At 37.4% G+C, this 25,380-nt stretch overlaps 1 protein-coding gene across 11 annotated transcripts in view; it reads left to right on the top strand.

Moving 5' to 3' along the window:
• The window catches only part of NR3C1 (nuclear receptor subfamily 3 group C member 1), a 131,036-nt gene that overhangs the window by 1,606 nt on the left and 104,050 nt on the right, over positions 1-25,380 (top strand). For 10 of the 11 annotated variants that reach the window (XR_012330897.1, XR_012330898.1, XM_073802650.1 and 7 more), the window contains exon 2: positions 2,109-3,320. Coding sequence is in view for 9 of the 11 variants with exons in the window: in XM_073802650.1 (XP_073658751.1) it covers positions 2,122-3,320 (1,199 nt within the window). In the remaining 2 variants the exon portion in view is untranslated. Of the gene's footprint in view, positions 1-72; positions 353-2,108; positions 3,321-25,380 lie in introns of those variants that run through there. The other variant, XM_073802647.1, reaches the window with a different exon arrangement.

The following is a 25,380-nucleotide window of genomic DNA, read 5'->3' as shown; positions in this document are numbered from 1 at the left end:
GAATCCTGGTCTCTCTCTCTCTCTTTTTTTTTTTTTCCTTCTTCCCCAAGTCCCTTTTCTTTTCCCTCCCAGGGGGCCTCCCAGACACCCATTTTTTTGGTGAACGCTGAGCCGCGTCTGAATCCTGCTCGCCCGACTCTGTCCGCTCCACCCTAGAGCGCCCGAGCGCGAGCAGGGTTTGTGTCGAGGCTCCAGTGCGTCTCCTTTCTGGCGGGCGCGCAGGGGTGTGTGTGAGTGTGTGTGTGTGCGCGCGTGTACACACGCAGGGGGCTGACAGCCTGCTACTCGGAGACTTCGGCCAGGGCTGGTGTTATCTGGTAGAAGTGGGCGTGTCGGAGAAAGAACTCAACAGGTCTGGACATATTTCTTTTTTAACCTCGCGCTTTTCTCTACCCCCCCCCCCCCCCCGCCCCGCGAGGGTTTGTTCTTTAGCGCTTGGCATCACTTCGCTCCTGACGTTTTGAAGTGGCCCCTTTTAGAAGAAGACCCTCCCGAACCATAATAGTTTCGTGGTGCGATTTTTGACAAGCGCTAGTCGGACGTTTTGAGGTTGCAGACTTGGTAATTGCAGCCTTGTAATGCTGCTTAAGACCCCTTGGCATGGTTCATTAAGGCCAATTACTGTGACAGGGTTATTTGCAATTTAAACGGGGGGATAAAATCGTTTGAGGGATCGTTTCGTTTTATGAAGTATTGTTTTGGTTTCGAGTTTGAAGGCAGCTGTCAAAGTGGCGTGGAAATTCATTAGGCTCCATTTGATACCTTGTGTTTAGAGATCGTTATCAGCTAAACACGGCGGAGGGGCGGGGAGATAAGCAGTTTACCCTCAACCTCAAGATTTGTAGTGGCACGTCCCCACCTCTCTGTCTACCTTCATCACGCTCCACTTTTAGCGAGGGCCAGTGAAGTTTATGCTTCTTAAAGTCTCTATACGGGAAAACTCGCCTTTCATTGGACAGGATTTGACTATACTGTCGCAAATATGCTTATCAAAGTCTCTGCCCGCCTCTTAAAACATCTTGATTGTCAACAATCTTCTAGCAACCTAACCCTCTTGAGAGTAGGCTCAGAATTAGGATAGGTGAAGGTTTAGAATGCAGGGAGAATTATTCTGAGCATTGTATTATTTTACTTGGATTTATATGAATGTGATTTTACAGTTCTGGGGTGGTTATTTTTCCCTTTGTTTTTCAATACTTCGATATATGGAAAGGAAAATCTTAATTTAGAGACATAATAGTATTTCATACTGAGGGTCTTAAGCAGTTTTAAAAGAAAATGTAGCTTCATCTAGATTTTATTGTGTTGTAAGGGTTTGAGAGAGCTATATTTCTTATACCGTATTTAAAATATTGTAATGAGAAGCTACTACACATTCCTTTTTAAATCTAAATTTTAGTTAGCTTGTATACAGTGTGTTTCATTTCATATGTCCAAAATTTGAAAGCAGGCACTATTAGGCACATTCAGTAAGAAATATCGGTTAAAAATAGGAGCCTTTTCCTACCCTATTGGAAGATGAGCAGACCATCATTGTTTATCTTCCAAGTAAAATGCATGGTTCACCAGTAGATTGTACTAAAAGGTTTGGATGTGTGACCAGCTGGTAGGAGAGGAATTGGGAGTAATTAGAGATAGAGAATTCTAGCATAGTGTTTATCAGATTTTATGTTTATTAGTTCTCAGAAAAGCCAACAGCCTTGACTGGTTGAAAAGAGGTAGGAATTTCAATGATCATACTTCCTTTTTTTTAATTAAATACTTTGACATCAACTTGAACCTTCAGAATAAACAGATGTAATGAATTATAATGTCCGTGATTAACAAAGTTACCAATTTGTGAGTGGCAGGATGAATAGCCAGGCTTAGTTTGATACAGTTTTGTTCTCAGCTGTGCAAATGGACTGCATTGTACTTTTAAATGTGGCACACTGAATGCGAGCAGGAGACACGGCTTTTATTTTACGGAAGTCAGAATCTACTCTTCTGATAACAAGGAATTAGATTCGGAATTAACTAAAAGGTTCATTTAACAGGCTCTTACTAATCGGATCACGGTGATAATGTGATTTTATAGCTTATTATGTCCCCCTCTCTTTTTTTTGTAGCTGATATTCACTGATGGACCCCAAGGAATCATTAAGCCCCCCCAGTAGAGAAGAAATCCCCAGCAGTGTGCTTAGTCGAGAGAGGGGAAATGTGATGGACTTCTATAAAACCCTAAGGGGAGGAGCTACTGTGAAGGTTTCTGCATCTTCACCCTCACTGGCTGCTGCTTCTCAGGCTGACTCCAAGCAGCAAAGACTTTTGGTTGATTTTCCAAAAGGCTCCGGAAGCAATGCGCAGCAGCCAGATCTGTCCAAGGCAGTTTCACTATCAATGGGACTGTATATGGGAGAGACAGAGACAAAAGTAATGGGAAATGACCTGGGATTCCCACAGCAGGGCCAAATGAGCCTTTCCTCTGGGGAAACAGACTTTCGGCTTCTGGAAGAAAGCATCGCAAACCTCAATAGGTCGACCAGTGTTCCAGAGAACCCCAAGAATTCAGCATCAGCTGCTGCCTCTGCTGCCCCCACAGAGAAGGAGTTTCCAAAAACTCACTCTGATGTATCTTCAGAACAGCAAAATTTGAAGGGCCAGACTGGCACTAATGGGGGTAATGTGAAGTTGTATACCACAGACCAAAGCACCTTTGACATATGGAGGAAAAAACTCCAGGATTTGGAGTTTTCTTCTGGGTCCCCAGGTAAAGAGACAAGTGAGAGCCCTTGGAGCTCAGACCTCTTGATAGATGAAAACTGTTTGCTTTCTCCTTTGGCAGGAGAGGATGATCCATTCCTTCTGGAAGGAAACTCAAAAGAGGACTGTAAGCCTCTTGTCTTACTGGACACTAAACCTAAAATTAAGGATAATGGAGATCTGATCTTATCAAGCCCTAACAGTGTGCCACTGCCCCAAGTGAAAACAGAAAAAGAAGATTTTATTGAACTCTGCACCCCTGGAGTAATTAAGCAGGAGAAACTGGGCCCAGTTTATTGTCAGGCCAGCTTTTCTGGAGCAAATATAATTGGTAATAAAATGTCTGCCATTTCTGTTCATGGTGTGAGTACCTCTGGGGGACAGATGTACCACTATGACATGAATACAGCATCCCTTTCTCAACAGCAGGATCAGAAACCTATTTTTAATGTCATTCCACCAATTCCTGTTGGTTCAGAAAATTGGAATAGATGCCAGGGATCTGGAGATGATAACTTGACTTCCTTAGGGACTTTGAACTTCTCCGGTCGATCGGTTTTTTCTAATGGCTATTCAAGGTAAGATTAATGCTTTCTGTTTCTTGAGAATGGTACATTTAAGATCAATTGATAGATTTAAATATTCATTTATTTGAATGTGTTCGACAACAATTCAAGTGCTTTTTCATGTGAATAAGTTTAAGCGGGCTCTTGAAAGTAGGCATGGTAGAAAACCTAAGTGATTGGTCTGTACAAAACCCTTCCCAGTATTTTTTTTTTTTCCCCCTGAAATAATGGTATTTAGTATCCCATTGGCCAGTAATAGAAATTTTTATGTAAAAATTTAAAAGAATACTGCTCATTTACAGGTGTCTTTAGTAAAAAATATGTAAATTCAAGGGGCTATAGTGTTTAGAAATATATATTTATTGTGCATATTTTTAAAGCTGTTTTAGAATATGCTCTTACACTACGATGAAAAACACCCGTAATACTTCACGTAATCAAACGTTGTGCTGTATTTGTACATTTGTGAAGTGTTAGCCTGAGGAGATTGAAGGGTTAAAAATTAGAAGTACTAACAATGAACCCTTTTCTTCAAACTGAACCTTGAAGAATCTGAGTTCTGAGATTGCTAAAGCAATGCAGTCAGTGCGCAGTGTACCTGACGAGAGTGTTAGACGTGGGACTTGCCCACAGCGTTCCTGACCTAAAGCAGATAAGTTGTGTCTGCTGATTGGTCTCTTTAAGAAAGGAATTGGTGGCAACACGGTGCTTGATTTTACTTTCAAATGTTCTTACAAGTTCTCAAGTAGATAGCTGATGGCCAACATTGTTGAGCTTCAGTCTCAGCTATGTTTGATTTGTTTCTCTGTCTCCTTCTTTCTGCATCATTTTTAAGTATATTGACATTTCCTTTTGACCTCAAAAAGGTCTGTTAAAATGTAATTACCAGGAGAAAGTTCTAAATGTAGGTGTATCTTCCTAGGAGTTAAGTTCTCTATCCTGCACCCCCACCCCCAGTTCAGATAAATGTATATCACATTTTAGGTGTGAAGGAAAATATAAAAATGTAATTGTAGAGACACAAGATTGATTGATTAATCAGTGGGTTTTTTTGAGGGAGGAGGAAGGGCATAGTAGACACAGTGATTTCTTTGTATGTAAGTACTGTAAGTTCTTAAATATTCGTGTTCACATTAACTAGTCATTGAAGATTTTATTTAAAACTCTCTTTAAAAATGCTTTTTCTGTTAAAGGTATATTCTAATACTGAGGTGTCTCTTTTCTTTCCTCTTTAAGTAGGAAGCTTTGCTTGTTGGGGAAAAAATTTAGACTTAGATTTAGGCTATGTTCTGTTCCTTTAAAAGGCTTAGATGTTTCTTATCAAAAGAAAAAAAAATCCTTGGCTCTTGTGTGTCTTAACGTAAACTACCTACTAATCTATTATTAAAATAATAATTATCTTTTACTTAGAAGAACACTTCAGCTTTTTATTGCTATCATTCTGAATTGAAGGTTTAAAATGTTTTCAGTAAGGAGATTTGAGATGTTATCGCATAAGCTGTTGTGTTTAAACGTTAAAAGACATGCTGTGTTTTAAATTTTTCAATCTCAAATTTTTGGCAGTGGAATTGATGATTGAATGTGCTTGTTTGTCTTGAAAGAGTAAGTACAGTTGGTTTGACTAAGCTTTCTGTAGGAAACTTACATTGATTTATAAAACATGGAATCGTACAAAGAAAAATCATATATCTTAGGAAAAGCTTGGTGATTATTAATGCTTTTTGTTCTGATAATCAGCATGGTAATGTTATCATTTTCCTTACTGTAAAAAAGGCATGGAACAAGAACTTACCATTTTCCATTCACAATGAACTTTCATTAAGCCCTATAGAATCTAGGATCTGGAGAGTAAGTCTTAGATGAATATAGTTATCCTTAAATCATTAAAGATCATTTTAGTACTTTTTCTAGTAGTTTATAACATTTAAAGTGTGTCAGCCTCATAACAGCCATATGATAGTAGACAAAGCAATGATGATGTGGCTCTTTCAAGATTCTTTAATATCCAGTGAAATGATTATTTTATGCCGATGTGTGAGTTGGAATTATAATCAGTAGTTTGTGTCCTAATGAAAAGGTATAATATCTTTACAGGATAGTTTGAGAAAGCTTGAAAATTTTGTACCTTATGGGATTAACATTGGGAACTGTGATTACCCAGAACAAAGCTTCTTCCAAATAAATTGAAACAATGTTTCTTTTTCACCATCATTGAATTAGCCTGTTGTTTCCAAACAATAGCCTTGATATAACTAAAATTGGTTGCTTTCTCTTCTCTATATGTTACTTTGGTTCCAGCCAAACATTAAGGCCAGTGACCCTGAGTAATCAGCAGGTAAATCAACATGTTGAGACAACTATACTGAATACTGACTTTCTGAATTTAGATATAGAAATATTAAATCCACTAATAACTTGCCTTCTATTTAAGTTTTTTTAAAGCAAAAATTGTAATTTGACTTTTTAAGATGTCACCTAAAATTGCTTTTTCTTAGTATGCTTGAAAAAAGTCACTTTACACTCTGTTTTGGGAGGGAAGGCAATTCCTTCTGATGTGTCAACATAGCACAACATCCAGTTATTATGTTAAATTGTAAAATTATGAGTGTCATGATTGAGCATAGTAAAGTTTTTTTTTTTAAGGTTTAAGTTCGTTGATAGTAAAACAAGAGAAACCTCATTGATACTCAAATACATTCTTTAAGTAAAACGAACTAGCCATTCTACCTTAATATGCTTTTTAAATTCTGAAATTCAGTAAATTTAGCATAAACGTGTAACATTGATGAAGGCAGATTTCTGCATGATTTGATTTTCAGCATTGTTTTACTTGAGCATTAATGGTGAAACTGCTGAAAAGAGGCAAAGAAGTAAATGGTTTCAGGTGGAATTAGAGCTTTTATTGGGATTATGTTGAAACTTTAGTGTTAAAAAGTTGATCGTTTTCTGAAGAGTATGATTATTGGAGAGAAAGAATGACGCAAGATGAATTTGTAAATTCAGTCTTAGGTGGAGTTTAGGGCTCTGTTGGTTGCCATTTAATGAAGCTATGAAAATTTATGTAGATTTTAACAGCTCATTATTAATTGCACCTGTGTCTAATTTTATTAACATAATGCAAATGAAGACCTGTACAAGCATAGGATGAGTGAAGCAAATTCTGTCCCTTTTTCATTTTTCTAATTAACATCATGTTGAATGTTTTCTCAGAGAAGGGAGGCATAAAGAAGAGATTTTTATTGATTTTCCCCCTTTTTTATGGATACTTTCTTTACTTCCTTTTTCCTCTCCTTCCAGAGGTTCTGCCAGTGAGTGTTTCAGTGTCTTTTTTAACCTTAATGTTTCTGATATTCACTCATAAAACGATTTCTGAATGTTAAAGGAGATTTGCTTTTGGCTCTTTGTGTATTTTTAGCTTTATGATAATCTTTTCCTTTTCTTAAAACCCTCTACTTCTTTATGGCTATATTAGTAAAAGGAAAAAAAAAAAACACAAGGTAAAACACATTGTGTATTCAGGTGTGTCAATTTAGTGTGGAATGACTCCAGTATAGAAATGTGTGATTAGCGTGTGGTCAGATTTTATTGAAATTACTTCTTGTGATGTTTCTTTGGCTAGTCCATTATATTTTTATAACTGATAAAATAATTTGTATTATAATGCTGTTTTGGTTTTATCTATTGATGTTACAGATATTTTAGTTAATCTGACCACTTTCAACATTATGTTGACTGTTTATAAATTTTATGAAAGACCTATTCTGAAACATACCTTCCATAAATGTAGCTTAAATGCAAATTGTAATAGTAGTAAAATTCATATGTGTGTAGAGATCACTTTAGGGGCTTTTTGAGATTTTAGTGAAGGAGAGATTGACTCAAAAGGGTTTATTTTAGTATGAGTGACTAATGTGAAAGAACATCTGTATTAATTGGTTGATTATAAGTCTTAATCCACACTGGCCTGCAGGTGATTGAAATAGGCTAGTTGTTAGGAAATCTTAATTTACGTTGGGTTTAAAATAAGCCTGGGACATATTTCTTAAAACCCACTTTTTCTTACTTTTAAGATCACACCTAATTTTACTGAGCAGTAAGTTCTCATTATGTACTGCTGTTTATCTGAGCAAATTAAATAGACAAAATAGGTTTGTGCCTAATAGCATTTACCCTTCTGAGGATATCCTGGTAATTGGGTAATGCCGTTTTTACAGGTATTTGCCAAAGTAATGGGCACTTGCTTCCATATTTCTGAGTCAAGGAAAATGTATATTGGTAAATCGTGTTGCAAAAGAATTTTCAAGAAATATTTTGTTGAATTAAACTATAACTGAAAAAAATCAACTACTTATTGACCTCTATAGAAGTGTTTCGAAGCCCATGCTCTCCTTACTTCTGTAACTTCAGAGAGCCAGCTGCTCTCATTTCCTTCTGGCTTGTTCTACTCGTGTTTTGTATTTTCAAGTAAATAAAAATATTCTTATGGGGAACTTCCATTTAGGGGAAAAAAAAAAAGAAAAGATCTGTTAAGTGTTCCTCTCTCTTTGAATTGTGCATGATCATTTTTATGTTAGCCTGGATTAGAGTGTGAGTTTTAATGGTAATTTTTGTATTGATTTTACCCAGTAAGTTATAGTTTAGAAAGTAAGCAGTTTTATAGTGGTTCAAAAATTAGTTGTAGAGAGTGATTTCAACCCCCAGACACCTAATTTTGACAGGTTGCCTTTTTATTCCTCACTACCGTCACAAATGTCCCTTGAATACCGGTTTCCAGTGGAGTTTGTGAATTAGAGGGTATTGGGGGAAGGCAGGCAAGAGAGGGAGGGGCGGTGGAGATGTGGAAAGGTGGAAGATAAGTTTAGAAACATCAAGAGCAATTCCGAAAACCAACAATTTGGATCAGCTGTCACGAAGTCAGAGGACTAAAAAAAGAAAAATTTAGGGCTGTGTTTCAGGATTACAATTTAGTTTCTTTTATCTGAGGTAAAAATCTAAAGCTAATTGTGGCAATATAACCCTGATGTTTATAGGATTACGTTGTTGTCTTTTGCTATACTTTATTACCAAAAAAAAAAAAAAAAAGATGGAATGGAGATTTTAATTCCTTTTAGATTATTTCAGCTAAGATCAAGTTCATATTTTCCCCATTTTTATAGGCTGCTATTTAATCAATAACAATCTAATTACTGGCATGTAGTTGAAACAAGGATGATGTGTTATGTTGATATAACCACTTTATATTTCCTAGTGCACTTTGACATACACTGTCATCTGACTATGGAGTACAACCCTCTTCTCTAGTAATATATTTCCATGGGTTGCATATTTTTCTGCTGGAATGTTAAGGAAATAAGTTCTTATTTATGTTACATATATATAATAAATTATGGGATTCTGCAGTTGCCAGATGGTCATTTAAACTATTTATATTGCAATATGGTCCTTAAAGCCAATTATTTTGAATGGAGATGTGTCATCACCTAATTTTATCTCTGGGCCAGTTTAAATATTAATGACTTATCTTAGTAGAGCTGCATGCTTAAACATACTTTTCCAGAGTAACTCAAATATTAATTTTGAGTGCTTTAAAACTTTTTTTCTTTTGAGCAAGTTTCAGCGAGATTAAAACTATCTATAATACAACAAATTTAGTGAAAGCCTCTTATTTTAGAATTTTTTTCTTTCACGCTGTTAGCGCTCCAAAAATATCTGTGGGGAGAGAAAGGTTTAATGATATGATTAGCTGTAAATGTTTAGCACGTTATCTTACATGGAATTTTAATTTTTTTAACAATTTGAGAGTTCAACTTAAGTATGCAGTGTTTAGGACATACAGTTTGTTGCAATAAATGTTAACTTTTCTTTTTACAATAAAATTAACCTTTATTCTAGTTGATTTCATAATTATTCTTAATATTTAGCTGTGGCTATTATGAAAGTATATTTGATAGCCAATTTTTTAAAGCTATTGTGAAATGACATCTAACTTAGTACATGCTTTATTATTTCATGCTGGTTGGGGCAATGCAGTGACTTATGACCTTATGATTGTCACATGTTGAACTGTAAAGCTCTACCGGTTTGCTATGGACACTTTTACTTTGTTGTTGTTTTACTGTTTTTGTGCTTTTGTAATTATTGGGGATAAGGGTTTTCTTAATTTTAAGATGATATAAATTGCAAGTTTGGTGGTTTTTTCCCCTAATCTTCAAATCCCTTCCAAACAATTTAATTTAGTTATTCAATAGTAGAAATAGTAGAAGGAAGTAGACCAAAAATTAGAAGACTTGAGTTCTCAGGCTGAGCTGAACAAATCTATGACCTTGAGTAATTAGGTGTTTTAGAGTCAAAATATTTTCTTTACAATTATATACGAATTATTTTCAAAACGTGTGTGTACTTCTGTTTCTAAAATTCTACAATCTTCTTAACCTATTGTTTTAGTGAAGGAGGCAACTGGGGTAGGGAATGATATACTAAAACTGGGTCTTTGTACATTATCAAGAAGTACAAGACAAGAATGAACCCAGATTTGGTATTTTTATGAAATAATAATTTAAAATAACGTAGTTGGTGGTACATAGAAAATAATATGTAAACACTGTTGTTGGTAGAGCCAGAGAGGTGGGGCTCTTGGGTTCTCAAGCTTGCTTTCTATGTTTGGTACAATGATTTTAGATTAGAGCTTAAGGGGAGTTGAGAGCTCATCTACTCCCCACACTCTCATTTCTGAGATGAGGAAATGAGACCTATAGAAAGTGTCTAGAGAAAGATCACAGAATTAGTTAGTGGTATCACACTTTGAATACCTAATTCTCAATAGTCTAAACTCCTCAGCAGGCTTCTCTCAACATCTAGTCTCTAGTTGTAGAGATCTGAAACATAATACAGATGAGGCAGGTATTCTATGAAAGTTACTTTGAAGTTAACTATATTGTCCATATTCTTTCCTATATATTTTTAACCTTAAAAATCTTAGGAAAAAAGATCATTAAAAATCTTTAATTTTGTGGCACCACTATGCTAAGGACTTTGTATGCATTCATCTCATTTAAACCTCTTAACAATGCTATGAAGATTTTTAATTCTAGTTTCTATATTGTTACTGATTCTGTCCTTAACTTTGCAGTATTGAAGGCAGCTGTTATTTACCTTAATTTTATAGGTGGGGAAATCTGAGACATTTAAAGAAAAAAAGAAAAACATAGGAATACTTAATAGTGATCTGAAGGGAAATATTTGATATTGTGTTAGAAATCCCTCTTGGATCTTTAATAATTTTTATTTGTCATCAGTGAATTTGTAAACAAAATATAAAGGAGAAATGGGATCATGCCTCTCTGCTGTCTTGCATACATTTGTGTAGTCACTTACGGCTCCCTGTCACAGTTTCAGCTTCTGGAAAATAGGGAGAGCACCCAGCATTCTTGCTTGCGAGTCTTATGCATGGTGGTTTACTTTGAAAATTAAAAAGTACTATAAAAATTCAACGTGGAATTCTTAAAGCTCTGCAACGTCTACTGAGCTCAAACCAGCATGACCCTCACTGGCTTAAGTACATTGGGACATCTGTGCCTATGGAGGTATTTCCTATTTATCAAGCACTAAGACTTTTTCAGTGTCTACTATGTATAATCCCTGAAGGGTCATGGATCCCAGTTTTATAAGGACTAATATATTTAAAACTTTCTAGTGCCAAGATCGCTTTTTTACATTGATATATTTTTCAGTTTGGGGTTTTTGTTAGCTTTTCAACGCCATCTGAACTTAATAGCCATACTGATAACTTCAATCACATTGTTATCTTTTTCTAAATAAACGCCAGAATACCCCCCTTTCTGTTTTACTGTCTGGTATTCTTGTAAAATCAAGTATGCAAAGATCCTTTGTCATTAAGAAACTTTAATTTGAAAAGCTGTGAGAAAAAGAGCTTCTGACTATAATGAATACCAAAATTTATCCTAAGTTCATAAATTTGGGAGAATTATGAAGCTCACTTGACTTTATTTACTGACTTTTTTCTTTTTGATAAAGTGGTTGAAAAAAACTGCAGAAAAATTTAGTGGATTAAACCAAAGATATAAATCTCTTTAGATAACAAAGAACCAAGTACAGAAACACGTTAAGTGGCAGTTTCTTATCACTAGACACATACAGTGGGCTGGTGTCGGTGCAGTCAGTGGGTACTAGGTTTTGAATATAATCTAAGAAGAAATGTTTCTAAAGGATAGGTAAGAAAAATAGGTGAAATAATCTCTAATTCAATATATTAGGGATGAGTGATCCTTTAATTGATAATAATCATTAACAAGATAATAATCACTTAACAAGATAATAATCACTTAACAAGACTGTGCGGTGCTTTGGGGGGTACCAAAGACACTATTTGAAAGAGAAAACAGAGAAGCCGGAAGAAAAAGTTAGAACTAAGAAATCCATGGAAGAAGAAAATGGAAGTTCTAAATGCCAGTTCCAGTGTCTGGTTGAATCTGATTTTTCGAATGCCTAAGTGCTTCTGTATGAATACTGGGAAATATATAAGCAGCCTAGTTACACTGTGTTAATAGGTGGACGAGCCACAAAGGCCTGTCCTAGGAAGGGAATTCTTGAGATGGGTGGAGTGGGAGGTTAACTACAACATCTCAAAGGTCCTTCCAACTGCTCTGGCAGCAGCAAACACTTACTGAGCTAGGCATTGGGCATCCACAGATAAAGAAGAGAGATATCCCCAACCGCGACTTCACAGATCTTCTCGAGGTCTTCATACTTGTTCCACCCTGCCTCCCACTGCACCCCACCCCACAACTTTCCACATCCATTTTGCTTTTTGAAATGTCCACTTACCCCAGAAGGCATAACTGAAACTTCATAGAGGAGGAGAGTGTGTGGATGCATGGGAAACAGGAGTTGATTCAGTTATTTGGGATAAAAAGGCGGTAACAAGGAGTCTGAGACAGATGGAAAGAATGAGCTGATTAGATGAGGAATGAGTAGTTGGGAATGAGCCAGCAGGAGACTTCGTCACCTGTGGAGGAAACTAATATGTACAGTGTTGTCATCCTATACATTACATGATATAAGACGAGGAGAAAACATGATTTGCGTGCTTAGTGCATAACCTCAGGTTATACCCCCTTGGTGTAAGACTTTCTTTTTCTTCTAGTCACTTAAGAATATCTCCTAACTCTCTAGAAGAAGCATAATCCTCTTTTTAGGTCCCCTGATGCATTTTATGCCTGGGAACATTCTCCTCCCGGATATCTACATGGCTCTTTCTCTCACTTTATTCAGGTCTCCACTTAAACATCAGCTCCTAAGAGAGGCCTCTCTGACTGCTTTATCTGAAATAGTAGCATCTTTCACATACTCTTCCCTTCCCCTCAACATTATATACCTAATTGTTTGTGTCTTATCTGCTCACCTGCTGAAACCTGAGTTCCATAAGAGCAGTGATATTGTGTGCCTTGCTTATTCCTATATCCCAGCAAGTCGAAGAGTGTCTAGCACATAGTAAGACCTCAATAAATACACGTTGAATGTATGAATAAACAAACTTCACATATAAACTAAGATGTATAAGGATGGATTGCACTCCTGTCTTTCCAGAGAAAGGATATGTCAGCAGATAGTATCACTGAGAGAGATGGTAGCCCAGGTTATCTTCTCCAGATAGGAAACAGGTTTTAAGATGGGTAAGCGCTTATGTATCCAGAGACAAAGTGTACATAAAGAATTTTATTTTTAATGGTTGTCAGCCTTTAAGTTGGCTCTAAGACTTTGAAATGAATTGCTCTTTCACAGTGTCTTACAACAACTCTGGTACATTTACCATTGGACAAATTAGGGTAACCAAAGCTTTGAAACGAAGAGTTTGAGGTTTGGCTTTTTAAAATTTATCCTGCTTAAGCTAGTAACCTTTTGTAGCTTTCATCTTTATGTTTTTCACTTGTTTAAGAATTGAGGTTATGCTTGCAGACATCTAATGTGTACATTTGTGTTGATTTATCTAGACAAGTCAGGCAAGAAATCATTTTGCCCATTTTTCAGATAACTGTGTGTATAATGACTAAATACTCCAAGAGAGGAGGTATCTTATTTTTGCTTGAACTTCCAGATTATCGTTCTTCAGCTTATTTAGATTTGACTTATTCTACCTATAGTTTTGACTTCTTCTATCTATGGTATATAGCAGCAATTCAAAGTTAGTAGGATAAGTTATCTCTTCCACTAAGAGTGGTAGGAGAGTTCAACCTAATATGGTAAAGACAGTCACAGAAAAGAGAAAATGTAAGGTAAGTAGGTATTAGCTAAAGCCAGAAAATCAGATGTGGTCATTTAAGAATGAACTGCTTTAGTATTCAGGAAAAAAAGAGGGGAGGACCAAGGACAGTGCTCTGGAAGGCATCCAAAGAGAGCAGCCACAAAAGATAATGAATAGCTGGAGAATTAGGAGACAACAACTTTAAATTGGGGCGGGAGAGAGTGGTATATGCTGTCAAGTCAACTAGGATAGAAGAGAGAGAACAGAATATCATAAATACGAGAGACTGTTGTTGAAGCCAGTCTTTAAAATGTATAAACGTTCTCAGAAGTCTCAAAGTGAAATCCTAAACGGAACAACAACACAACTAGATTTAATTTAGTTATTTAAATTCAGAAAGAAAGGAAGAAACCCTGAGTTTGAGATCTTAATCGGTCTTTCAAATTTAGTTGAAAATATTGAAGTGGATAATAAGAAACATGCTTGTGAGACCACAAAGACCCTGACACTGGGTGAGGAGTAAGAGACAAAGGCAGGAAACCAGGGGGGAATTAAGTTTCTGTTCCCGGAGAAGCCAGCACAACAGAAAAACAAAAAACAAAAAAAAAACTGGCCATACCCTCATTCTAATTGACTGCAGCCCTGCTTTCACTGTTATTCCCCTAATCAAAAAATGTCTGTGATTCTGTTACTTACAGCATTGCGGTTCTCCATCTTCCTTCCACCACAACCCATACGCCAAATAGCAGCCACGTGGATACTCCAGAACCCTTGGAGAACGTGGGTTATGCACAATTCATGCAGCTGTATCCTGATCTGTCATATCCAGGAAAGCACATCTGAGTGTAACTGAGATCATAGGATAGTCTGTGAATTGGCTCTTCTAAAGATGGTTTTTGTTTATTACTATTTTCACAAATGCCTTTTCAAAACTTACAAAAATGATGTGTTCATTCCCTTCAGCAAAATTATACCAAGAAAATGTAATAAACTTTTCCTTATTGTCTCTCCTTTCCTCTTTCTTCCTTCCTTTCCTTTCCTGTTTCCCCTTCCACATTTCTGTATACTCATATAAGCATACACACGCACATATAAAGCGTTCTGGGTTGTTTGTTTTTAAATAAGAATAGGATCATCATATACCAGTTTCTCTGCAGCCTGCTTTTCTAACAGTACACGCTGAACATCCTTCCAGATAAACAGATGTAGATCCCATTCTTTTTAATTAGTTGTACAATGTTCCATTCAGGTTGTTTCATGATTTTTGCCACTACAAACAAGGCTGCAATAGACACCCTTTTCTGTGTATCCTTACAAATAGCAACTTTGTTTCTAAACATAGATTCCCCCAAAGTAGGGTTGCTGAATCAAGGGTACATACACTTACATTTTTGACAGGTATTTCCAAATTACTTTCACAAGGGTTACAGCAAATCATTCTAAGCTGGCAGTGTTTTTACTTTATAATGAAAATACGTAAATCATTATTAATAACAGATTCCCTGCCACAAGTCCTAAAATTGATCACAACATACCAGCGTGCCATATGATGTAGCTGAGGACTACTGCAGTCTGGAATTCAGCCTCATCCTCTCTGCTTTTAACATTGTGTAACCTTCTAGACCAGTTTGATGCCCACTCAACTTCGTACACTTTCTTTTATGTAGCCCAGCCCATAGTAGCCTCTTCCTTCATCTGATGGTATCCAATGGCAACTACTAACCATACAGGTTTTTATACCTAAGTCAGTGATACAGCACATAGTAGGTGCCCAATAACTATTTGTTGGATTAATACTGTTTTCTTTATTTATTATTTATCTCTTCAACTAGATCCATTCTTTTAAGACAAGCAAAGCTAATGCTACAGCACTTAGCACTTAAGATACTCAGTTTAGGTTGGCTTTTTAAACAAAGAACCACAGAGAAGAAGAGCAAATAACGTGGTTTTACCTTTAGTCATATATTTTACCCCTTTCAGGGCAAATTTGGAACTGTAAGAATCCAGTACCAGCAATAACAGTAACAACATTTGTGTTCAGCAGTTACTATGTGCAAGGCACAAGTCAAGTTGCAAAGGATACAGCAGCGAGCAAGGCCAGTGTTGTTTCTGTCTTTGTGAAGCTTATGGTCTTATGGATGTTACATTTAAAATATTTGTAGGAAATGTTAAAACAATGGTGTCCGATTTCAGGCTCTTTCCAGCAGAGGCTGTGGAATATTTATCTCTTCATTCAGCATTTAGTGCCACTTCTGCCAGGCACTGAAGAGAAAGCCCAAAGGCAGCCAGACCTTTGCTGGGAGGGCAACTGCTTGTTGGTGATAGACCTGTTTCCCAAACTAGCTTCACCGTTTCTGTATCTGTGTGTAGCAGCAAAGGAATAGACAGAGTAGTTGATGTTGGCATATACGCCAAGGGCATTCCTTGTTCAGGAAGGGTGCCAGTCCCCATCACTACCTAAAACACAAACCACCAAGGAGTGTGCTCCTGTCATTCACTTCAGTGGAAGCCAGTCTTTCTGTCCAGTCCTCACTTTTCATATGAGGAAACTAAGGCCAAGTACAGTTAGGACAGTACTGTGGGTAAGAATTAGGACTCTGCAGTCAAATTCTCTGGGTATGACTGTTTAACAGTTGTGTGACCTTGAGCAAGTTTGTAACCCTGTAAGCCCTCAGTTCCCTCACCTTTAAAATGGGCACAATGAGATGACGGGTATAAACCCCATAGCACAGTGTCTGGCCGTTGTAAAGCACTTGTGAACTGTTAGCTAATTTTAGTGACATGGCTAAGATTAGACAGCTCCTTAAATGCCAGAGGTTCCTGCTTGAGGACTGTGTCCATTATGCCAGACCATGCTATTCATAAGCTGTTTTTAATTAAGGTAATTCTTAAACTAGCTTCATTGTGACCTTAACTTTCAAACTAAGTAATTATAGTGACATAATGGAGCCTTTCACCTCTGGTACCATTATCAGATTTTTTGGCTGTAAGTTTGAAGAGGAACTGAAAAATGCATATGTGATGGATGTTTTGTTAAAATGAGTGCAGAGTGCTTCCCTTCTGGCTCTTCTCCACTCCATCCTCCCTCCCCACCACACTCCTCTACTCTGAGTCACTCTTCCACTACTTGAACCTCTTAGGAACTCCGTTAAGGTAAATCAGGATAATTGTCTGAAGAAGAGCAATCCTCTCACGTCTTGACAAACTTTTGCGGTTTTATAAGTAAGTTCATTGCTTCTGTCATCTGATCTCTTTATGTATCTTTAGCTTCTTCTTAAAGAGAATATTAACTCTCTAAAAGTCATATTACAGTATAAAGTTTCTACCTCTTCAAAGAGGGACTTTAAGAAAATAGTTTTTTAATGATTCAGAATGAATTAAATCTCAATTAAAAGGACTTGACTTTCTGGATGTAGATTTCCAAATACCTAATTGTTCATGTTGATATCTAAATTTATTCTATTTCAACAAGCTTTTCCGTGTTGGAGCCATCTTTCAGGAGCAACTTTGTTTCACTTTCTCTGCTTTCTCAAAGTGAATTTGTTTGATAGCTGTATCAGGTAGTACTTGCTCTATAACAAACCGTCCCCAAATTTAATGCCTTTAAAATAATACCCATTTTTTTTCCTCATGAGTCTTCAGGTCAGCTGGGCAGTTCTGCTGCTCTGGCCAGGCTCAGCTGATTTCAGGTGGACTCACTCAGTGTGTCTGCGGCAGCTGGCTGGTTGACTGTAGTGATGAAGGCTAACAGCCCTGTCTCATTATCCAGCAGGCTCTCCAGAGCTTATTCAGAGTGTACCAGCAGGGCTCCAAAAGAACCAGCAGAAGCATGCAAAGCTTCTTAAAGCCTAGACTTATTTCTACCTATTATCAAAGGTTCTATTGGTCAAAGCAAGTTATAAGTCCAGGTCAAGATTCAGGCAGGAGGTGCAGGAGCGGCAAAGTTACACTGCAAAGGGCATGACTAGAGGGAGGGGTCCTCTTTTGCGTTGTGTCCCAATAGTTATGGGAATTGGGTGGATTTGAAATTGTGATCCTTCGGTTGGTGATATTCTAATTGCTTATGAAACTTGCCCAGGGTGGAAAGGCAGAGTCATTGTGACCAAAAGGATAAAAGCCTGGAATTCAGAGACTGAGGTTCAGATTCCAGCTCTATCACTTATTTCTGCAGTCCTGCACAACTTAACCTTCCTGGTAGGCACTCAGTAATGGTTAATTCACCTGTGTAATTTATTATAAAGAAAGGGTTAGGTTAGGTATGTGCTAAGTACTTACATAATTGCTTTTATTCATGGGTCCCATACTCTACTCAAGGTGTAAGACTCAGTTACTTCTTTAGAATAAAAAGGAAGGAAAGCGTGTTAGGGAAGGGAAGAGGAATATTTGGCTAATTGTGGCCTCAAAATGAAGTGACCATTCACTGGGGAATTTCCCTATAAGAAAAGAATGGCTGAGACCCATAGTTAAGAGAGAAAAATCCATAGGTCTCTTTGGGTAGGATTCACTGTGATTCGTGGGGTGAGAGTTAGACACAATCCAAATCTACATTTTAAAAAAAGAATTCTGGCCCCTCTTAGACACACCGGGTGCCTTAACATCAGATTGGGGAGCTGTCATACCTAAATCAGGTGTTACATGAGATAGGGAAAAGAACAGTATCATCCCACATTAACAGTTCTAAGTAGACTGCTTTTAAAAAATTAAAGGAGCCACCTAGAAATAAAATCACATGAATTCTTTTCCTTGTGCTGAAAACAGTTGTCATATTGGGTAGCAACTAGACACAAATCTCTCTATCCTACTAGTAGGAAATAGAAAAGGTCACACAGACACAAACACACATATATATGGTAAAATTAAATTAGCTCAACTCACACAAAGAGCCAGGTATTTCAGAATCCAGACAATCAGAAACGTTAGCTGGAGTTCTTATTGCCTCTTCTAGGAGGGTACCGGGTACATGATCTCAAAAACTGAAAACTGAGACGGAACCACCTCTGGCATCAGCTAAGGGTGTGAACACAAGTCAGGTGATTTGTACCTCAGCCACCTTTCATGCTTAATAATTACACAGTATTCTAAGAAAAGAACATTTGGGTATATAGTTGACCCTTGAACAATACAGGTTTGAATCTTGAGGGTCCACTTCTATTACTGAAAAAAATCTGAGTATGCACTACTATACTACACAGTCCACCGTTGGTTGGATCCACAGATGTAGAACCAAGGACGCAGGGGATATGGAGCGCCAGTTGTAAAGTCATACTCAGATTTTCACTGCGTGATGGGGGTTGGCAGCCAACCCCCATGTTATTCAAGGGTCAACTGTACTTATTTGATTAATGATAAATAAAATATTTTAGTGTGGACAACGAAAGTGTTTAGTTTAGAAGCCCTTAGTATTTTTTAACGCTAAGCTACTGGTATTTATGGATTTCAATCTTTGCGGTTTTTTTTTTTTTTTTTGGATCATTTCCCAATTTCATTCTTTACAAAGACAATTTTCAACCATAAACCAAGGGAAACCAGCTTCCCCAAATATACTTAGGATCCAGGGATATTTTCCCGAAACATTAATGCTAATTTCATGTCAGTACATGTTTGCCAAACCAACAAAAATAGACTGTGCTAAGGAAAGAACCTTAGTTTGGAAGGACAGTTACTTGGAAAGAAGAAAATTTCGTCAGGCTTGTGAAGTTTAGTACTCAGAAGTGGATGGTCATAAAGAGATGGCAGTAGAAGAGTGTTTCTCCCCACTAGTACCTGCTGATCATGTGGGCCACTAAGTGTATGACTGAGGACCTTCCACCTGTTCAGTGTTGCACTTGTGCTTCAGGGAAGGTGGAGAAGTCATATTCTTCCTGATCTCAAAGGAGCCTCCATCTAGCTGGGGAGACAGGATGTAGATCCATAAAGTAATTAAGAAACAATGAACTGTAGCAGGTGCTGCAGAGTGTTCCAGGGCAAGACAGAGAAGGTGAGATAGAAAGAATCCTGTAGAAGAGGAGGCTCCCTTAATGTCATAGATCTGTAGGGCCTCCAAGTCCTTATCGGAGAACTTATCTAAGGTTCCTTACCACTCTTAGCAATCGAATTGCTACTGCATTTGTGAGACATAGAAAGGCTGTGCTTAACCCTTCCAATTTTTCAGTTTATTTCTCCCACTTCTCTTGTGCGTCAAGTATGAGAACGTTTTCAGCTTCCTGTAATCATCTAAGTTTACTCTCTTTTTCCTCTACACCTTTCAACTTTCTACTGGGTAATGACTTTTCCTATTTTGCTTAGAAAAATGCTAATTGGCACAGACCTAATTTCAGGAAGCCTCACTTGAAAGCTGAGGGTTGCCAAAACTGTGGTAGAGCACTGTGCCTCCTTTAAAAGGGGAAAAAGAGGGAAAAGTTGCAAAATACCAAACCCTGCCCTGTTTTTGCATCTCTCAAATATTCATCCAGAGACCATTAAGAAATTAACACGAATTTTTTTGAAATAAGGATTTTTTTCTTAGTTTTTTAAAAACGCACTTTACACTTAACTCTTTTATTCCTCTTTCATTAATCAATTGGGCAAGTAATGCAAACTGATAGTCTCAGAGGAGTAGATTGACAGAAATTAGGTGGCGGTGTGCTATTATGATAGATGCTGATCTTTTGATTACTTTTGATATTTTATGTGCTTTCCAGAAGTTGACAATTTGCTTGTAAATGGAAGTACATTATCTTCAATTCTTTAAAACATGTAAAAAATTTGAGTAACATTCTAATTTGTAAAATGTGTGTATATATAAAAATTTTGTCTCTTAAAAATGTATCACAGACATCTTCCATGTCAAACAAATCTTTCTTTTTTCTTAATTTTTATTGGAGTGTAGTTGATTCACAGTGTTGTGTTAGTTTCAGGTGTACAGCAAAGTGAATCAGTTATATATATATATATATATATATTTTTATATATATATATATATATATATATATATATATATATATATATACACACACCCACTCTTTTTTACATTCTTTCCCCATATAGGCCATTACAGAGTATTGAGTAGAGTCCCCTGTGCTACACAGTAGGTCCTTATTAGTTATCTATTATACTATACTATCTATTATAGTGGTATATATATGTCAGTCCCAATATTCCAATTTATCCCTCCACCCCACCCTTACCTCCTGGTAAGTTTGTTTTCTACATCTGTAACTATTTCTGTTTTGTAGATAAGTTCATTTGTACCCTTTCTCAATTCCACATATAAGTGATATCATATGATGCTTGCCTTTCTCTGTCTGACTTCACTCAGTATGACAATCTCTAGGTCCATCCATGTTGCTGCAAATGGCATTATTTCATTCTCTTTCATGGCTGAGTAATACTCCATTGTAATACTCCACTTCTTTATCCATTCTTCTGTTGATGGACATTTAGGTAGCTTCCATGTCCTGGCTATTGTAAATAGTGCTGCAGTGAACATTGGGGTGCATGTATCTTTTTGAATTATGGTTTTCTCTGGATATATGCCCAGGAGTGGGATTGCTGGATCATATGGTAGATCTGCTTCTTTATTTCTAACATCTAAATGGATATACTATATTTAACCAGATCTCCACTGAAGGGAATTTAGATTAACTCATTTGTTCATATGTCAGTGTTGCATGGTTCATCTCTGTGTTTGTTTATATATGTATATTTTCACCCTCACTCTTTCAAGTCTTTCTGTAGGTTTAAGTCTTAGAAAGGAAAAGTTCTGAAACTGCCTTAAGTAACATAAGAAACATTAAATAGTTTTCTTGTATTTTTCTTTAAAAATTATGTGTCCTCTAATGATTAGCTTTCACTGACATGTTCTACAGAAAATTCCTAAAATCTTTGGTTTAAGAATAGGTGGGGGCTTCCCTGGTGGTGTAGTGGTTAAGAATCTGCCTGCCAGTGCAGGGGACACGGGTTCAAGCTCTGGTCTGGGAAGATCCCACATGCCGCGGAGCAACTAAGCCCATGCACCACAACTCCTGAAGCCCGCGTGTGTAGAGCCCATGCTCTGCAACAAGAGAAGCCACCGCAATGAGAAGCCCGAGCACCGCAACGAAGAGTAGCCCCCACTCACCGCAACTAGAGAAAGCCCACGCACAGCAACAAAGACCCAACTCAGCCAAAAATAAATAAATTAAATTAAAAAAAAAAAAAGAAAAAAGAATAGGTGGGATGACTAGACTTTCTTAGCTGAAAGAGTGAGGGCCTGAGAAGGATTTTGGATAAGTTCAAATATAGCTGCTGACCTGATGTCAGCCTGAAGTCTGGCAAGGTTCTGTGTTGAATCTAGCATCTCCCTGCATGCCAACATCCCATTACTGAGATCTGTGGTTTTCATCACTCCATGATAACTATCCCAAGTTATAAGATAGGGCCTCTGAAAACAGGCAGAATATGAAGGCCTAAGGAGCTTAGGAAAAGTAGCATAATCTAGATACTAAATGAAAACGTGACTTGAGAATTCAGGTCCTTTCTTCTTGATTCACCATGAGTTTTTAATCCCACTGCTCTGTAAAACACTCCCCGGGCTGATAGGAGGCTGAGGCAAGTTATTAATGATTTAGAATATTGGAAAGTTAAACAACATAAATATTGAAGAGTGAACAAACGTCGGGAAAAGACAATAAAGGCAGTGGCATATTTTATATATTTAATAGAGTGGCTTAAATAAGACAGTTGTAGAAGCTGAGAGACAGGAAAGAAAAAAATGAATCTATGTGGTATCTTGAAAACACATTTTTCTGTTTTACCCTAGGTACCTTTTTTTTTTCCCTCAAGGTAACAGTAGTGTGTGTTTTTTCTTTAAATTTCACACGTCTGTAAACCTAATAAATAGGTTTTTTCTATTTTTTTTTATACAGCAGGTTCTTACTAGTCGTCAGTTTTATACACATCAGTGTATACATGTCAATCCCAATCGCCCAATTCAGCACACCACCATCCCCACCCCACCACGGTTTTCCCCCCTTGGTGTCCATAGGTTGGTTCTCTACATCTGTGTCTCAACTTCTGCCCTGCAGACCGGTTCAGCTGTACCGTTTCTCTGGGTTCCACATATATGCATTAATATACGATATTTGTTTTTCTCTTTCTGACTTACTTCACTCTGTATGACAGTCTCTAGATCCATCCACGTCTCAAATGACCCAGTTTTCTTCCTTTTTATGGCTGAGTAATATTCCATTGTATATATGTGCCACATCTCCTTTATCCATTCGTCTGTCAGTGGGTATTTAGGTTGCCTCCATGACCTGGCTATTGTAAATAGTGCTGCAATGAACATTGGGGTGCATGTGTCTTTTTTTTTTTTTTTTTCCTTGCGGTACGCAGGCCTCTCACTGTTGTGGCCTCTCCCATTGCGGAGCACAGGCTCCGGACGCGCAGGCTTAGCGGCTATGGCTCACGGGCCCAGCCGCTCTGCGGCATCTGGGATCTTCCCGGACCGGGGCACGAACCCGCGTCCCCTGCATCGGCAGGCAGACTCTCAACCACTGCGCCACCACGGAAGCCCGCATGTGTCTTTGAATTGTGGTTTTCTCTGAGTATACACCCAGTAGTGGGATTGCTGGGTCATACGGTAATTCTATTTTTAGTTTTTTAAGAAACCTCCATACTGTTCTCCATAGTGGCTGTATCAGTTTACATTCCCACCAACACTGCAAGAGCGTTCCCTTTTCTCCACTCCCTCTCCAGCATTTGTTATTTGTAGATTTTCTGATGAAGCCCATTCTAACTGGTGTGAGGTGATACCTCATTGTAGTTTTGATTTGCATTTCTCTAATAATTAGTGATGTTGACCAGCTTTTCATGTGCTTCTTGGCCATCTGTATGTCTTCTTTGGAGAAATGTCTATTTAGGTCTTCTGCCCATTTTTGGATTTGGTTGTTTGTTTTTTTAATATTGAGCTGCATGAGCTGATTATATATTCTGGAAATTAATCCTTTGTCCGTTGATTCGTTTGCAAATATTTTCTCCCATTCTGAGGGTTGTCTTTTGGTCTTGTTTATGGTTTCCTTTGCAGTGCAAAAGCTTTCAAGTTTCATTAGATCCCATTTGTTTATTTTTGTTTTTATTTCCATTACTCTAGGAGATGGATCAAAAAAGATCTTGCTGTGATTTATGTCAAATAGTGTTCTTTCTATGTTTTCTGCTAAGAGTTTTATAGTGTCTGGTCTTACGTTTTGGTCTCTAATCCATTTTTTTTCCCATATAATTATAGAGTCTATTTATTTATGGAATAAAGGACCAGCTAACAGTATAATCTACACTAAAGCCATGATAATTCTTCATGAACTTAGTTGGGAGTTATCCAAAGTTCTTCTGGGAGTTATTCTGAAAAGCAACTCCATTATCTTCTGACATCAATAATGTGAACCATCATAAAGGATGTTTCAAGAGTCTGGCTAGTGAACTTCATTTCCATTTTGCTTTGGATCAGTGGTTCTCAAACTTCAGTTGCATCAGAATTACTTGGAGAGTTTGTTAAAACACAGATGCTGGGACTCATCCCCAGAGTTTCTGCTTCAGGAGTCATGGGGTGGGGCCTAAGAATCTCCAGTTTTATTAAGTTACCAGATGTTGTTGCTGCTGTTGGTTGAGGTCCACACTTTGAGCAACATTGTTCTAGTACCCAGTTAACATGCATGGAAGATACCTAGTCTACATTTCTAAGTTGGCCAGCATCCAGGGAATTTCAGGGGTCTTCCAAATGCCATCAACTCTACTGAAGCTCTCTAGAGATCCCATGAAGCTCCAGACATCTCACAAACCCTTTGGACTTCTAGATAAAGATGTAAACATATGAAAAACCCAGAGGTAGGGGGGATTACAGTTCTTAAATTTCTAGGAAAGCTTCAGGCCCTTGGAGGCTTTGCTGACTTTTGAGTCCAGATCATAGGGTTATCCTGCAGCCTACCTAATTATATACTTGGTCCAGTTGATTTTGTTTTGACTTAATTCTCCCCAGCAGACCAGACCCTGTGATACTTTTAGCATCTCGCCCCTGCCCAATTATGCCTTTCTAATATTACAGGCCTATTACATATACTCCTAAATTCACAGCCATTTCAGTGAGTTTTATGATGATTATAATTTGCTTTCCGGTCCCTTCCCTCCCCCCCCCCCCACACACAGTGTATTTTATTTTTACAAGAGATAAATAAACTGACACCAAGCATTGTAAACGGATGACCACAACAAAAGCAACAATGATTGCAATTACCAAACACGAAACACACTCATACCATGCCATAATATTGACATTCAGTCCAGTAATCGTCCACTGTAACAGCTCCTTTACTTTGCTGTGAAAATTGATTTGTATATTTTTTGCCTCTGAGTCCTTATGGGATTTTTTTTTAATTCAAACAGAAAGTCACAAAAATTATAATCATCCTCATTAGTTCACTCAGTCCCATGTAATTAATTTTTTTTTATCTTGATCTTTTGTTAGCACTTTTATGAATTCATCAGTTTTCCATTAGAGGTCTGAAGATGCTTATTCATTCAGTTCAGCAGTATAGTCAGTTACCAGAAACCTGTACATGTCAGAGTCTTTTCCATGCATTCCCTGAAGATGAAACCCTTTTATAGGAACATTTTTGAAAAAGTATCAGAGTACACCCAGAAAGGTCTGTAAATGACAAAAGACTTAAAAATGACCATGGTTAAAGATTTGATGAAAGTTCATAATAATGCAGTTGACACGGAAATTTAGTTATTTCTGAGATATACATTTTAAAGTAATAACTAGCATTATGACTTATTATACCAGAACATATAAGATTT

Source organism: Tursiops truncatus, chromosome 3 (genome assembly GCF_011762595.2).
Source record: "Tursiops truncatus isolate mTurTru1 chromosome 3, mTurTru1.mat.Y, whole genome shotgun sequence".
Lineage (NCBI taxonomy): Eukaryota > Metazoa > Chordata > Mammalia > Artiodactyla > Delphinidae > Tursiops > Tursiops truncatus.
Note: the sequence above shows the minus strand (reverse complement) of the source record. Positions and strands in the feature narration are given on the sequence as shown.